Source organism: Thunnus thynnus, chromosome 15 (assembly GCF_963924715.1).
Source record: "Thunnus thynnus chromosome 15, fThuThy2.1, whole genome shotgun sequence".
Taxonomy (NCBI): domain Eukaryota; kingdom Metazoa; phylum Chordata; class Actinopteri; order Scombriformes; family Scombridae; genus Thunnus; species Thunnus thynnus.
Genome location: NC_089531.1, coordinates 18,959,988 through 18,975,589, shown reverse-complemented (window position 1 = coordinate 18,975,589; position 15,602 = coordinate 18,959,988). Strand labels below are relative to the sequence as shown.

The window sequence follows — 15,602 nt, the reverse complement described above, 5'->3', positions numbered from 1 at the left end:
TATTCTACTTATGTCTACCTGAGTCCAAGGTTCTTTGGCAGCCCTAATAAAAACTGTCCTAGATCTTTACATACATTCTGCATTAAAATGTTACTATTCTCTTTGGTTACATGACCAGAGCTCAGCTATTTTTAATTTAATTTCAAAAGCAAGAAATGTGCGTTCCACCTGTCAATTTACTTTTAATAAACAAATCATAAAAATTATGAAGGTCCCATCACAGGTTTTCCGTATTATGTTCATTACTGCTCTGTTACTATTTTCTATATAAATATATATTTTTTGCATCAAAAACATGCTCAACAACAGTATTACAGTATCAGTCAAAACCATTTAATCCCTTTATTGTTGCACTGAGCTTTTCTATTAGAACAACTTCAAGTAGAAGATTATTATATATATTATATCTGATATTATTATATATTATACAGTCATATACAGTAGTACACATAGTACACATTTTCTTGCTAAGAAAAGGAGTTAATTCCACTTATATCTGCCTGAGTCCAAGGTTTGTTGGCCCTAATAAAAACTGTCCCAGATCTTTACAAATATTCTGCATTAAAATGTTACTATTCACTTTGGTTCCGCGACCAGAACTCAGCTATTTTTAATTTAATTTCAAAAGCAAGAAATGTACGTTCCACCTGTCAATTTACTTTTAATAAACAAAGGGGATCTATAAGATCTGTTTTGTTTATTAGAAAGAAGGGAATAGGAGGCCTAAATACATTCTTCCCAAACATATTCATCATAACAATTATGAAGGTCCTCTTCCCTTCACAAATTTTTCAGTATTATGTTCATTACTGCTCTGTTACCTATTACAAAAATATGAAATAAAACCTTTGTTCAGTGTGAAGTTAATTATGAACTTCTCTATTCGTCCAAGAAGGGCTACATCCCGTGATAATTTGAGGTGGTGAGCTCGAAAATGAGCAAAAACATCTTTTTGAGGAATTCCAAAAGTAGAATTCTGAACTTGTGTAAAACACATAATGTAATAATCAAGCAATCCATATTAATCATGAGTTATACAGGAGAAAGTATCATTTCTACCCATGACTTTATTCATATCCCGATAGAGTTCACGAGTGTAAAGTTGACTGATCAACACGACTCAAGAGGGTCTTCTCTTTAATTTAGATAGCAGTTAGCCCACTTATAGATGAGTCTACTACGACAGTCTCAGTTATAACATTTGGAAATCTGTCTTTGCAGCTGTAAGGTTTTCATTCTTAATCTGGGTTTTTTTTTCTTGCTATATGAACGTTGAGAAATCTTTTTCAAAATCTTTTTCAGAATATTTTGCTGTCTTCTTTGTGATATATATAAGTGTCATCTGCATAAGTCAAAGTCCACTGCACATCCATCAGACCACATCCATCCTCCTTCCTTCTGGGTGTCACTGAGTCCGATCCAAGTGAATCCCTCAGCATGGTCAAAGTTCTTAATCAGGGATTTGACAAAATCATTTTCACCCAGACTGTGGATAGACACCAGGTTGGCCTTCTCTGACACACAGTGGAGCTCTGCATCAGCCCAAGTCATACATGTGGTGATGTACTTGTAGAAGCTGCCGTTGAAGCTTTACCAAGACATGGGACAGTTGCCAAACAGACCAAAGAAGAAGAGGAACAAGAGCATGATGGTGTCTCTCTGTCACAGGAGCACGATGAGGTGCTGATGTGTTAAATGGAGCTGATCTGCACTGTTGGATGCTATCAAGGATCTTGTAGAGACAGCTGAAATGCTTTCTTTTATCTGTTTCGGAGAGGCTGTTGAATTGATATCATTGGTCAAATGCATTGAGAAACACAATTAGTTGTACACTACTACACAGTGTCTGAACATAACCTAAAGAAAAGATCACCAGCTGTCATAAAACCTATAATTTATTCATTTCCAATAAAGTTGTGACATAGTAAAACACAGCTTTAGAAAAGACGTGGCTTCAGCTGTCAGAAGGTTGAAGGGACACGAGGGGAGACGTATTGCTTTGTGCTTGACATCTTTTCTCATTTACAACAGATAAATACTAACAACATACCAAATATGGGCACATATTTACACATTAACAATATTACATATGTACAAAACCTTCAACATGTCCTCTCTTGCATTGTGAACTTTGTGTTTTCTGTTTTATCATGCAAACAGGTTTTAAACAACATTGCTTTGAAGAAAACATAACTTTAAACAGTCATGACATGGACCAATAAAAACACTAAATACACCCTCATGTTGGTTTCCTCTCCATTACAGCACTTGACACCAGAGGAGAGAGATAAGCGTCATCACACTGACTTGCTCTCCTGCTGCCCTCAAGTGGCCACAACACATAACAACAATTACTTTTACATTCCAGCATTACATCTTCCTGAAGTATGCACTTCCACATTGTTGAACCTCTGAACATGGCACATAAACTGACACATTGCAACCTCAACAACACATAAATAAACTATATAAAACTAAAACTGTTAAATTTAACATTAAACTGCAAAAACAACAAACAAAAAACACTGAATTAATGAGGTTACTGTTTTAATTTCCTTAAGAATGATATTTTACTTGGTAACTCACCTCTGTCTCTGCTACACTGTCCCTGCCATCCCTTTTCTCCTTGCTGTACCCTGTGACTACATGCCGATTCTCCTAAATGAATTATATCGGCAGATGCAAAATAGTCAGATAAAGAAAGCAGACTTTCCTGTACAATTCTGTTCATCCCAGGACAGAGAAATGTGCGCACATTGGATATGGATATGTGACTCATATAATTAAAATTAATACAATTATCTTTACCACAGCCAAATGTGTAACTTAAGATGCACACATAGGTACAGGCACACTAAATGAAAGTTCTGTTAATTCATGTTGAGATTTAACATCTGTTTTCACTCACTTGTGCATCTACTGATTTCTCAATATATCGCAGGTATGCATGTTATATTGTACAGTTATTCAGCATCTATTTCAGTTTTGTAATTAGGACAAGTAAGGCAAATACAGAGAATAAAAAGATCAGTGTAAATAAACCACTAGCATGTAGTTAATATTAAGTGCAATATTGCCTTTAACTTTAAAGACATTCTTTCCCTCTTTGCCAATGCTATGTGATAATGAAATCATCCTAAACAATGCTGACAGTTTGTGGACACTCACTTGTCTTTTAGGCTGTTTAATAAAGAAATACCTTATGTTTGGCCCCTTCCTCTTCCATAGTGACTCACTCATAGTTTCTGAGTTGTTCTGAATGCAAGGCAAGCAGTGATAGAGGATCAGATCATTTATATACTGACAAACAAGAAACATACACATAAAACTAACATTATCATGCCTGCGTGTTAGGGATATAAACAGTTTGGCCCTTTAACTTACTAATTAATACATATATAACATACACACCAGTGGAGGCTGGTCCATAGAGGCAGAGGAGGTTGATCCTCCTCTATTTTTTGAGAGGCAAGAGGGAGATCAAAATATAAAAAAGAATATTTGGTTGAAATGAACCATTACCAAATCTCACTATTATTTATAAAATATTTTTTCTCTCTTCTTTGGAAAAAATCCATTATTGAAATTCTGGTTAAAATGCTTCAACAGTGACACCTGCAGGGCAGGAGGAGAAAGAGCAGTGTGTGTGAAGTGGTGGTGGGGGAGAGTGAGGGAGAGTGGGGGACAGAGGAGGACGGGTGCCTGCTGTCCTCCACAGGGCGGGCTCTCTTACATCAAATTAATGTACTTCTTTTTTTTCATGCTTTTTTTCACATCCTCCCTTACCAATCACAACCAGAATGCAATATTGACATCGAGTTGGTCCAATAATAGTCTCCAGATTTCATCTTCAGTTCTCTCCACTGTAAGGCAGAGTAGCAGCAGTAGATAACGAGCAGTAGATAGCTCCTTGCGTTAGCCAACGCAACAGTTGGCTTGTCGTAGCAGCCTGAAGGACTCTTTATACATCCATGGAAGGACTGTTAAGGACTGTTGTTAAGCTAACGGGAGAATGGATCTGGACTGAGCAGCGCAGCAGCGGCAGGACGCTGGGGAGGCTGGAGAGAGAAGCAACCGGAGAAACAACCAGGAGAGTTAGCTTGTTTGTCATTGTTGCTAATGATATCAGACTGGTTAACCAGCAGCCACAAAGTTCTATTAACTAACAAACAAGATGACCAACAGCTACAAATGGACACTATGACATGAATAATTCATCTCCATGATAGAAAGAAGAAGACGTCAGATAATGTGAGTCAGATACAGCTTCTCTCTCTCTGTCTCTTTGGTCGCTAATTTCATCTCTGATGGTTAAATATTTCTATGTGGCTGTTGTGTGAATTTATCTCCTTAACAAGAATGCAGCAGAGATCATATAATGTGCTGTGGGTAGTTTGCTTGTTGAAGTTACAGTGAGCTGTCGGGACTCACTCATTCATTTGGAATTGATCTAGTTTTTAATTGAGTGGTTGTTCAGTCAGCTGTTGATGTTCTGTGATTAGTGAGGTCTGGCTGCTTGTGAGAATTTCTTCAGTTCGTTTTTAAGCGGAGTCTATACTGAGTAATGAGCTTAAAGTAACTAGAATAATAAGTTAACATGTCAACTTTGTAGACTATATTTTGTATGTCGTGCATATAGATAAGAGTGTGTAAGTCATGTATTTGATACATGCATTAATACTTTCTGATGTGAACTTACACTTTTAGATCTGTAGATTTTTCAGTGTTCAGTCTTTCTAGTATTCAGCACTGATCTGAACCTGTATCAGAGTATAAGCTTTGTGGTACTTTATATATTTCTGTACACTAAGAAAATATATAGGAAACACATGTAAATCATGTGATATGTTGTCTGTTTCTGATGAGAACATACATTTGTTGTAACAATAGAACAATACTATAAATTTGAATTTCGCTTTGTTGGTAAAATGTTACATTCTGAACCACTCCATGGCTAAAATGAGCACTTCTTTGTTTAGAGACAATATGTATATGCTATGTCTTCACCACTCAGGGGTTTTTGTTTTTGAAAGCAAATTCTTTTATTGGCATATAAAATTGCTCCCCACCCCTCCGTTTTCATCAGGTAGAGACAATGATATAGTATGATATGGTTTGATGTAAGATTCCATGTTGGTCTTCCTCCTGTCCTCCCCAATTTTTTGAGTCACCAGCGACCACTGATACACACACATAAACACTGCAACGCTGATAGGAGAATCAATATTAGTGGGTTAAAAGACAGAGACCTCAGGACAACAGCTAACACATGAACAAGGACACATGAATGCTGCCAACAATATTGTTGTGCACGTGTTGTTTGAATAATACAATGTATTGGTGCTCACCTCAAACCCGCATCTTGTCAGTCTGCTTTCTGTCTTTCTCCCTCTTTTGCCTCTGTCTCTTTTTACCAGAACGTGTCTCCTTTTATTTCTTTTGTGGTGCGCCACTAGGTACTAGTACAATCCTGCCTCCACCCGACCGTGTGTAATTAAACACAAGAAAAGTAACTGACAGTGCAGTTTCATGAGCTTGAACCTGTATCGATGGATGACAATTTTTAGGGGGGGCAAATTTCCCTTGTTCGTACACTGGGGAAGAGCTGGAGCAGACTTTGAAAACTGCTTTAATAATCTTAACTTACAGAAAAGCAAGTGAAAAGCAGTGAATTGTTTCACTGCTAATTCTCTTAATAATACGTTTTTGTTTTGCACAATGAGTGGAAGTTACCTTTGTGACTGTCAAGTGTGAAAATTTGGGTTGATAAAATAACTTCTGTACATACTTGTATCTTCTCTGTACAGATGAACAGTGACCAGGTTGAGTTGCACATATTTGCCAAAGAACATGATCAATCATTCCATTTCAACTCTGTGCCAAAGTTGTTGTGAATACAGTCTTCATGGTTTCCAGTGTTGTCTGGCTGTCCTGCAAAGTTGACTGCAGATGCATCAGACCAAATCCATCTTCCTTCTCTCTGGGTTTCAATGTTAAATGGAAAAAACCTTTTGTTGATCAATGAAGCTGTACACTTTTATTAAAGAAACAGAGCCAAAGTTAGACTCTCAACAGTTTGATTTTATTCACAGAGGTGAGTATGTAGCAATTATTTAGTTTTGTGTACATAAATAGAAATACACCTGCTGGATATGTGGAGTATTTATGATGACACAGAATCAACAGTTAAACATGTTCCTTCATTTATCTAACCACAGAAGAGTATGAACAACTAGAACAATGATGCAAAAACATGAATAATTTAAATCTATATTTTGTTCTAATTCTGTCAATGATACATTTTTTGGCATGTTTCAGTGAGGATAAAAGAACATTTTGAGTTTATTAGAAAGATGAGAATTTTTCCTTTTGACCCATGACTGGTTTTAACTGGTGAGTGTCTAAAGTTAATCAAAATGAAGATTTGTGAAATAACTTTTATACACACATAAATAAACATATACATTTGTGTTTCTAATCAGTCATCAGTACAACAGGTGGAAAGTCATCAGGTTGAATCAGAGATAACCTTCTCAGATCCTAGGGATAAAATGGGCGAGATACACAAACAAAAGGGATTGTATCAGAACACTGACGGTCATTCCATTTCAACTGATTGCCAAAGTTTTTGTGGGCACAATTTTCTCGTCCTCGATAGTTGTCTGGCTGTCCTATGTCCCAAAAGACAAAGTTGACTGCTGATCCATCAGACCACATCCATCTTCCTTCTTTGTGGATGTCATTGAGTCCAATCCAGGTATATCCCTGAACAGGATCAAAGTTCCAGATCAGGGATTTGACAAAATTGTTTTGAGCCACACTGTGGATAGACACCAGATTGGCCCTCTGTGACACACAGTGGAGCTCTGCATCAGCCCAGGTCATACGTGTTGCGACATACTTGTAGCAGCGGCCATTGAAGTTGAACCAGTATTTGGGACAGTTACCACGCTGTAGCTTCAATTGATGGTCACCTGAAGGAGTCTCAGCACCCAGAGCCAGACCAAACAAGAAGAGGAACAAGAGCATGATGGTGTCTCTCTGTCACAGGAGCAGGATGAGAGGTTGATCCGTTAGTTGGAGCTGATCTGCACCGTTAAATGTTATCAAGAATCTTGCAGAGACTGGTGAAAGGCTGCTTTCTTTTATCTGCTTCAGAGAGGCTGTCTGCACTGTTGGTGTGATATCATTGGTCAAAAGCACTCAGCAAACACAAGCAGTTTTACCCACCCACACAGTATCTAAACATATTGAAGTTTTGTTTAAAAGTGGGTCTTCATCAGAGCTCTACAGTACATCTGTAGATGCATGACTCAATGTAACATTTGTCACTGATAGATAAATGTATAGATCCAGATTATTTTAAGTACAATATAAAATTATTATTATCAACTGGAACAAAACATGATAGTCTAATGAGAAACATGCATGATGAATGTTTGACTAATAATCAACCAGGACTCTAAAATGAAAACAAGGAAATCAAAGAGATGCAATAACTACTTTATTATTCATCACTATTGATTTACAGTTGTTGAACTTTGGCACTTTCAGGAAAGCTCTGCTGTTTGTTTTTCTATATAAATATATATTTTTTGCATCAAAAAACATGCTCAACAACAGTATTACAGTATCAGTCAAAACCATTTAATCCCTTTATTGTGGCACTGAGCTTTTCTATTAGAACAACTTCAAGTAGAAGATTATTATATATATTATATCTGATATTATTATATATTATACAGTCATATACAGTAGTACACATAGTACACATTTTCTTGCTAAGAAAAGGAGTTAATTCCACTTATATCTACCTGAGTCCAAGGTTTGTTGGCCCTAATAAAAACTGTCCCAGATCTTTACAAATATTCTGCATTAAAATGTTACTATTCTCTTTGGTTCCGCGACCAGAACTCAGCTATTTTTAATTTAATTTCAAAAGCAAGAAATGTACGTTCCACCTGTCAATTTACTTTTAATAAACAAAGGGGATCTATAAGATCTGTTTTGTTTATTAGAAAGAAGGGAATAGGAGGCCTAAATACATTCTTCCCAAACATATTCATCATAACAATTATGAAGGTCCTCTTCCCTTCACAAATTTTTCAGTATTATGTTCATTACTGCTCTGTTACCTATTACAAAAATATGAAATAAAACCTTTGTTCAGTGTGAAGTTAATTACAAACTTCTCTATTTGTCCAAGAAGGGCCACATCCTGTGAGAATTTGAGGTGGTGAGCTCGAAAATGAGCAAAAACATCTTTTTGAGGAATTCCAAAAGTAGAATTTTGAACTTGTGTTAAACACATAACATAGTAATTATGCAATCCATATTATTCATGGGTAGAGTTATACATGAAAAAGTACCATTTATATCCGTGACGTTATTCATATCCTGCTGGACCTCAACAGAGTTCTCAAGTGTTGGGTTGTCACTGATCAACATGACTCAAGAGGATCTCGTCTTTAATTTAGATAGCAGTGAACCCACTTATAGATGAGTCTACTATGACAGCCTAAGTTATTGCTTTTGGAAATCTTGTTTTTTTTCCTTGCCATATAAATGTTGAGACATTTTTTTCAATCTCTTTTGTTGTCTTCTTATGGATATATATCAGTAGCCTATCATCTACATAAGATAGAGTATTCGGGGTAAAATATTCACTTTTATTACATTAATTCTAAAAATAAATTTTGATGTAGTAAAATGTTGCTTTTGAAAAGACGTGCCATCTGAAAAATGTATAGGTCCATAATATATAAAGTACATACATATAGAAATTATTGTTATCAATTGGAACAAAAATATCATAGTCTAATAAACAACACATGCACGAGGAGTGTTTGGTTAAAAATCATCCAGGAAATGAAAACAAGGAAACCAAAGAGAAGCAATAACTGCTAATTATTGACTTACAGTTGTTGAACTTTGGAATTTTCAGGAGAACTCTCTTGTTTGTTTTTCTCTATAATTATATCTTTATTGCATCATAACAATGCTCAACAACAGTATTACAGTATCAGTCAATTATATCAAGGAGAACGGATGAAGGAAAATGGGTGGAAGATAAGAACACGTGATTATGTTTTTATTGCATGAAAAACATGCACAACAACATTATTACAATATCAGATAAAATCCTTTTATCTTTTTATTGTGGCACTGAGTTTTACATTTGGAATAAATTCAAGTAGGAAGTTTTTATGGGTATATAGTACACGTTTTCTTGCTAAGAAAAGGACTTGTTGTTGTTGTTCTGCTTTTATCTACCTGAGTCCAAGCTTCTTTGGTAGGCCTAATAAAAACTGTCCCAGATCTTTACAAATATTCTGCATTAACCTTCATCCTACCAACATATTTAAGGGCTACCGACTGGGGTCCCTGGGGACCCCATGAAAAAACTACTGTAAGACACAACCTTCATAGCAAAATGTGAACTTATTTCTTCTCAAAACATTATTAGTTATGCAATTAATGTCATCTAAAAAAACTGATTATTATTATTTTAGGAAAGTTAGAGTTAATTGTTGTAATTGTTTATAACAAAAATGTATACTTTTAATACAAATTGCAGCTTTTATCCCCCTTCAAAATGATTGACAAAAAAACATTCATTTTCATTACATTTATTCTAAAAATAAATTTTGACTTAGTAAAATGTAAGAGGAAAAATTTGTGGATTGAAATGTCTTCATGCCATTATTGTTAATTATTGTTTTTGCAATTCTATCAGTAATAGATTTTTGTAGAGTCAAATGGGGAAAAAGTTGTGTGAATATTCCTTTTGATCAATCACTGGAGTTACATGTGTGAATGTTCAATATTCATGAAAATAAAGGAAATCAGAGATGTTGTCTGTATAAAAATTGAAAACTCGCATTTTTTGTTTTTCAGCAACCATCTCAGTTCCTAAGGAAAGACTATGCAAGATGCACAAACAGAGGGATAAGTGTCAGAACATGTGCAATCTATCCATTTCACATTACTATCATGTTTGTTGTGAACACAGTTTTCATATTCTCCATGGTTGTTTGGCTCTTCTGCATCCCAAAAGACAAAGTCCACTGCACATGCATCAGACCACATCCATCTGCCTTCTTTGGGGATGTCATTGAGTCCGATCCAGGTTTTTCCCTGAGCAGCGTCAAAGTTCTTGATCAGGGATTTGACAAACTCCTGTTCTTCCAGGCTATGGATAGACACCAGGTTGGCCCTCTCTGACACACAGTAGAGCTCCACATGAGCCCAGGTCATACGTGTGGTGACGTACTTGTAGCAGCAGTGGTTGAAGCCAAACCAGAACATGGGACAGTTACCACGCTGTAGCTTCATTTCATGGTCACCTGAAGGAGACTCAGCACCCAGAGCCAGACCAAACAAGAAGAGGAACAAGAGCATGATGGTGTCTCTCTGTCACAGGAGCACGATGAGGTGCTGATGTGTTAGTTGGAGCTGATCTGCACTGTTAAATGTTATCAAGAATCTTGTAGAGACAGGTGAAAGGCTGCTTTCCTTGATCTGTTTCAGAGAGGCTGTCTGCACTGCTGGCACACTATTAAATGCACTTGGCAAACACTTTCAGTTGTACACTACCACACAATGTCTGAACATAACTGAAACAAAAGATCACCAGCTCAGCAGGAGATGTCACATAAAACCTATAATTTATTCATTTTCGGTAAAATTTCGACATAGTAAAACGCAGCTTTAGAAAAGACATGTGGCTTCAGCTGTCAGAAGGTTGAAGGGACACGAGGGGAGACGTATTGCTTTGTGGTTGACTTTTTTTCTCATTTACAACAGATAAATACTAACAACATACCAAACATGGGCATATATTTACACATTAACAATATTACATTAGTACAAAGCCTTCAACATCAACGTCCTCTCTTGCATTGTGAACTTTGTGTTTTCTGTTTTATCATGCAAACAGGTTTTAAACAACATTGCTTTGAGGAAAACATAACTTTAAACAGTCATGACATGGACCAATAAAAACACTAAATACACCCTCATGTTGGTTTCCTCTCCATTACAGCACTTGACACCAGAGGAGAGAGATAAGCGTCATCACACTAACTTGCTCTCCTGCTGCCCTCAAGTGGCCACAACACATAATGACAAGTACTTTTACATTCCAGCATTACATCTTCCTGAATTATGCACTTCCACATTGTTGAACCTCTGAACATGGCACATAAACTGACATGTCGTCACCCCAGAAATACATAAATAAACTATATATTACAATAAATAATAGCACAATTGTTCTGCTCTTTAAACACATCAAGCAGAGGTGTGTGCATGTGTGCGTCGTGTACAGGTTAATAGTAAAAATGACTTCCACAACATCTTTCTATGGCACTGAATATGAACAGACCATGACTCTAATTTATCTGCACTAGCAGTCGTAAAATCACTGACTTGGTTTCACAAAAAGCATCTTCAAAAAGAAATCCACTCCCAGAATTCATAAATGTTACTCTCATAATCTTGGATGGTTTATCTAAAATTAGTAAATATGAATAACCTTTTGAATTAGCTGAAAAATCCACCTGGGTTACTGTAACAGTCTCAGCAGGACTGGCTCCACATTCAGTGTCAGAGAATCCACAGGAAGTGTTAATTCACAGATAAGGACCAAGCTGCTCACACAACACTTAAGTTCTATTTAAAAGTGTGTCTTCACCTTCAGATCATCTTTGGATTTTGTCTTGTAATGAACCAAAGATGCTTTTGGCACTAAAATCTTTGCAGCTCTGTGCTCTGAAAGGCTTAGTGTTGAAATGATGACGACAACAATGATGAACACTTGTGGCAAAAACATTTCTACTGTATTGCACTTTAACCCCACCCATGCTTTATAACTTTTCAAACAATGCCAGACATGCATCGCTACATACCATTTAGGAATCTCACCATCTACTCAGCAGAAATGTACCATTGAAGTGAATTGTTGTGCATAAACAAACACAGGGCGAGGACAAATTAATACAAACACTAATAACATCTGCCAGATGTGAAAAATGCTGCTGGTTCTGGTTGTCTCGTCTTAATTTGTATGCATCATCACTGGTATATAATTTTTGAGAGATTCCCTTCATCCCATGCTGCACTTCTTCCCTGATGTTAACAGTCAGAGTGATCATTTTATTATCAAAAAGACAAACTGAAGGATCCTCAGTGATTTGAATAGCAAACAGGAAGATTTTATCCATATTTGAAAATTGATCAGATACAGAAAGGATAGGTTTTCCTTGCAAACATGTAGTGGGACAGCTCAAATGATCAGAATCAATGTTCTAGTGATAACTGTAATTAACCAAGTCTTTCTATTTGTAATATGTCAACTTAAACTATATAACTCCTGCCAGACAGTCTTGCAATAGTGCTTCAATTATTCTGTCCAAACCCTGTGTTGTTGACAGTGAAATCTTAGTGCACATAAGACCACTTCTCATCTTTTCAGTCAGTGTCAATGTCAAATCTCCTCATGAACATGATTTTGTTGAATAAAGCTATTTAACAAAGTTCTGTTGTGCAGTGCTATCTTTGTTAACACAATATACTTCTAGGGTTGAAAAATAAAGAAAAAAATAACCCTCTATGATGGGACTGTGTTTCCATAGCAACCCGAGGTGAGTGGGATGCCATCTCTCTCTCTCTCTCACTCACTCACTCACTCACTCACTCACTCACTCACTCACTCACTCACTCACTCACACACACACACACACACACACACACACACACACACACACACACACACACACACACACACACGCACACACACACACGCACACGCACACGCACACGCACACGCACACACCTTGAAGTCAGTCATAAGAATGTCAGAAAGCATCTCTGAGAGGAGTCAGATCTGCATTACATGATCAAGGACCAGATATCATCCCAGGGCTCTTTGAAGGAAATCAAATTATGTTATTAAAAATAAAAAAAAACACACTGATTCCTAAATAAACCAAGAGCTCTACAGTACATCTATGCTGCAGGACTCAATGTAACATTTGGCACTGAAAAAATGTATAGGTCCATATTATATACAATGTAAAATTATATCTTATCACACAAAAACATCACAGTTCAGTGAGAGGAGTGCATGATGAGTGTTTGGCTAAAAGTCAACCAGGACTAACATGAAAACAGGGAAAACAAGGAGAACTGATAACCAGTCACTATTCATTATTGAACTCTGGCACATTCAGGACAGCTCGAGTGTTTTAATCGTCAGTCAGTAAAAACCTCTCACACTTCTTCCTTCACATGCCAGGTCCAAAACACTGTTAATGTTGCACCTTTTTTCACTCGCTGGGGCTGTACATTTTTATTTAAAAGACAGAGCTCCAGTGACAAAAGGTAAAAAGGTGTCATAGGCATGTTGAAATGTTGCACCGGTTGCTGCTTGCGTTATATAATATGCTACCACACGATAACCAAAACAAGCTTTACATTATACACCTAAATAACTATGGCATGTATCTTGGATATACATGCGTCACGAGGCAGATATGTAGATGAAATAAAATGAGACCATTGATGGGGCAGATTATGGCCGTCAGGTTATAAACACCTCTAACTCCTCTATAGATGTTTTTGTGTTTGTAATTGAAATGATGAAGAGGCTATCAAGTCCTTGTTGACCTCCAGTGGGGCGACGAGACTTTGACAGAAATAAAGGAAACATTCCACCTGCTGAACAGGCTCATAAATAACCAAAAGCTCATCACAAGAACAAAAACAAGGGTATATTCAGTCCAATAGATACTGTACAAACTAATTACATCCTCCTCTTCTCTCTTTCTCAGTTTGGCAAATCTCTGCCTTGCTGTGCTGAATCTCTTCCTTTCAGTTCACAGAGTCTGTACAGAGTTTATAAATCCTTTATAAGCACACGTTTAATGTCATAAAGCCTTTAGAGAACACATGTGAACTGCTGTGGCGGAGGCTGAGTTGAGCTCCGTGTTTATGTGGGTTTTGTCAGAAAACATGGCACCTTATTTTCCGCTTGGCACCACTGCTGGTAGTGAGATTTTGTTGCAGTGTGTATGTGTGAGTGTGTGTGCGTGACATTTTTCGTCCTACACAGCACACACACTCAGTGCTAGCGTTTCCCATTGCATTGTGTCCAGTGTCTTTGTGTCTGTGTGTCTGTGTGTATGAGGGCACGCCTGTGTGTGTGCCTGTTCAGGCGCGTGGCTCCAGTTTGTGTGACAATTCGAAAAGCGTCTGCTGATTGTCGATAATGTGCAGGTAGTGAACGCTCGCCCTCACGTCCGCACTGTCGACCCCGATCACCTCGTTGCCTGAGAGACAAACACGAAACACTTAAGTTAGTCACACAGTTTTCCGATTGACTCAAGAACACACATTTGGTACAAGCACAGACTGTATTATGGCCATATAAAGAGAGAAAAAGTCTGGAAATGGTTGCTTAGAAACTGTAAGAGAAACTGAGTGGGAGAGATGACAAACTCAGGTACAGGTGCAGTACACTAACTCAACTGCAGATGGCAGTAGAGTCCTCACAATGAATTGATCCAAACATCAATATTCCATACAACATCAACAGTTTCTCACAAGAAGGATCATTTGCGCCAACTAAATTTACTCAGACTCACCTGGTTGGTCACTTTGGCAGTGGCGAATCATTCGAACCGTGTCTGCGATCATATGCTGTTGGTTTAGGAGAAGACATGTCACATTCAACAGTCAAAATGTTATATATTAAAAGGTACATTTAAATATTTAAAACTTGAAGAATAAAGAACGCCTAATAACTTTGTTCTCTGATTTGAAATGAGACAATGCAGATGTACTGAAGCTATTATTTTCTTTCCTCCATCATCAGTCAGTGTTTTCTACTCCTGACAGATTTACTCCATCTTCACAAATGTGAAATGCGTCTTCAATGGTTAATGCTGATCAGCATCTCATCCTGCTTTGTTAATTTTTCCACTGGCATCATCCAGGAGTGTCTGATCACTTTGCCAAGCTGTGAGGTGGCTGTAAGCTGTGCCAGGTTCCTGCTATTCCTTGGTCTCCAGCAGGGGTCAATAAAAATCATTAAAAGACAGTGTCATAATTTTTCAAGTCTGTCTTAAAGAAAACAGTCATGTGCCCAAATTAACCTTGACATGTGTATTTCTTGCTGCCTTCCTTCTGTCCAAAAATGTATTTCAAAGTTTATTTGAAGTTAATGTGACGCTTAAGCTACCCAAATTAGTCAAATCAAGTCAATATCTTTCAAAGTTACAGTATTTTTAGTGCTAAATGTCCTCTTTTTGTTACTGTCCTTCCACCACAGCTGAAGAGGAAAACACTGTCCATCGAGACACAAAGAGGGACATTTTTACTAAAAAGACTAACTGTGGAAGATATCCACTTTATTTGATGTCAGGTGGCTGAGGCTTCTCTAAATTTTTAAATACATTTTTGCACAGAGGGAGGGCTGTGGATTTCGTCCCCATCACTTACATTAGGAAGGGATCTCTTGATGGTCTGTATGAACAGGAATGATTACAGCGAGCAAAACCTATTTCAGTGTTTATAGGGGCACCTGACTGTTGTTTTAAGAC

General features: G+C 37.2%; 3 protein-coding genes across 4 annotated transcripts in view; all 3 read right to left on the bottom strand.

Annotated features, from left to right (window-relative positions):
- Window positions 1-6,080: 6,080 nt before the first annotated feature.
- On the bottom strand, window positions 6,081-7,169 carry LOC137198184 (lactose-binding lectin l-2-like). Its single transcript, XM_067611846.1, has one exon. It carries the CDS (start codon window positions 7,027-7,029, stop codon window positions 6,541-6,543), a length of 489 nt encoding a protein of 162 aa, XP_067467947.1. The 5' UTR covers window positions 7,030-7,169; the 3' UTR covers window positions 6,081-6,540.
- A 1,879-nt stretch (window positions 7,170-9,048) lies between these two features.
- On the bottom strand, window positions 9,049-10,513 carry LOC137197764 (echinoidin-like). Its single transcript, XM_067611173.1, has one exon. It carries the CDS (start codon window positions 10,399-10,401, stop codon window positions 9,913-9,915), a length of 489 nt encoding a protein of 162 aa, XP_067467274.1. The 5' UTR covers window positions 10,402-10,513; the 3' UTR covers window positions 9,049-9,912.
- Window positions 10,514-10,650: 137 nt separating this feature from the next.
- rapgef5a (Rap guanine nucleotide exchange factor (GEF) 5a) overlaps window positions 10,651-15,602 on the bottom strand; it is a 51,917-nt gene continuing 46,965 nt past the window's right edge. For both annotated transcript variants that reach the window (XM_067611171.1, XM_067611172.1), the window contains 2 exons: window positions 14,646-14,700; window positions 10,651-14,330 (listed from right to left, as the gene is read on the bottom strand). In XM_067611171.1, the coding sequence (XP_067467272.1) occupies window positions 14,212-14,330; window positions 14,646-14,700 (174 nt within the window). In that variant the 3' untranslated portion in view covers window positions 10,651-14,211. The remainder of the gene's footprint in view (window positions 14,331-14,645; window positions 14,701-15,602) is intronic.

Bases quoted from the DNA above. Each gene is read 5' to 3' on its own strand.
- LOC137197764 (XM_067611173.1), bottom strand. From the start codon at position 10,401: ATGCTCTTGTTCCTCTTCTTGTTTGGTCTGGCTCTGGGTGCTGAGTCT.
- LOC137198184 (XM_067611846.1), bottom strand. From the start codon at position 7,029: ATGCTCTTGTTCCTCTTCTTGTTTGGTCTGGCTCTGGGTGCTGAGACT.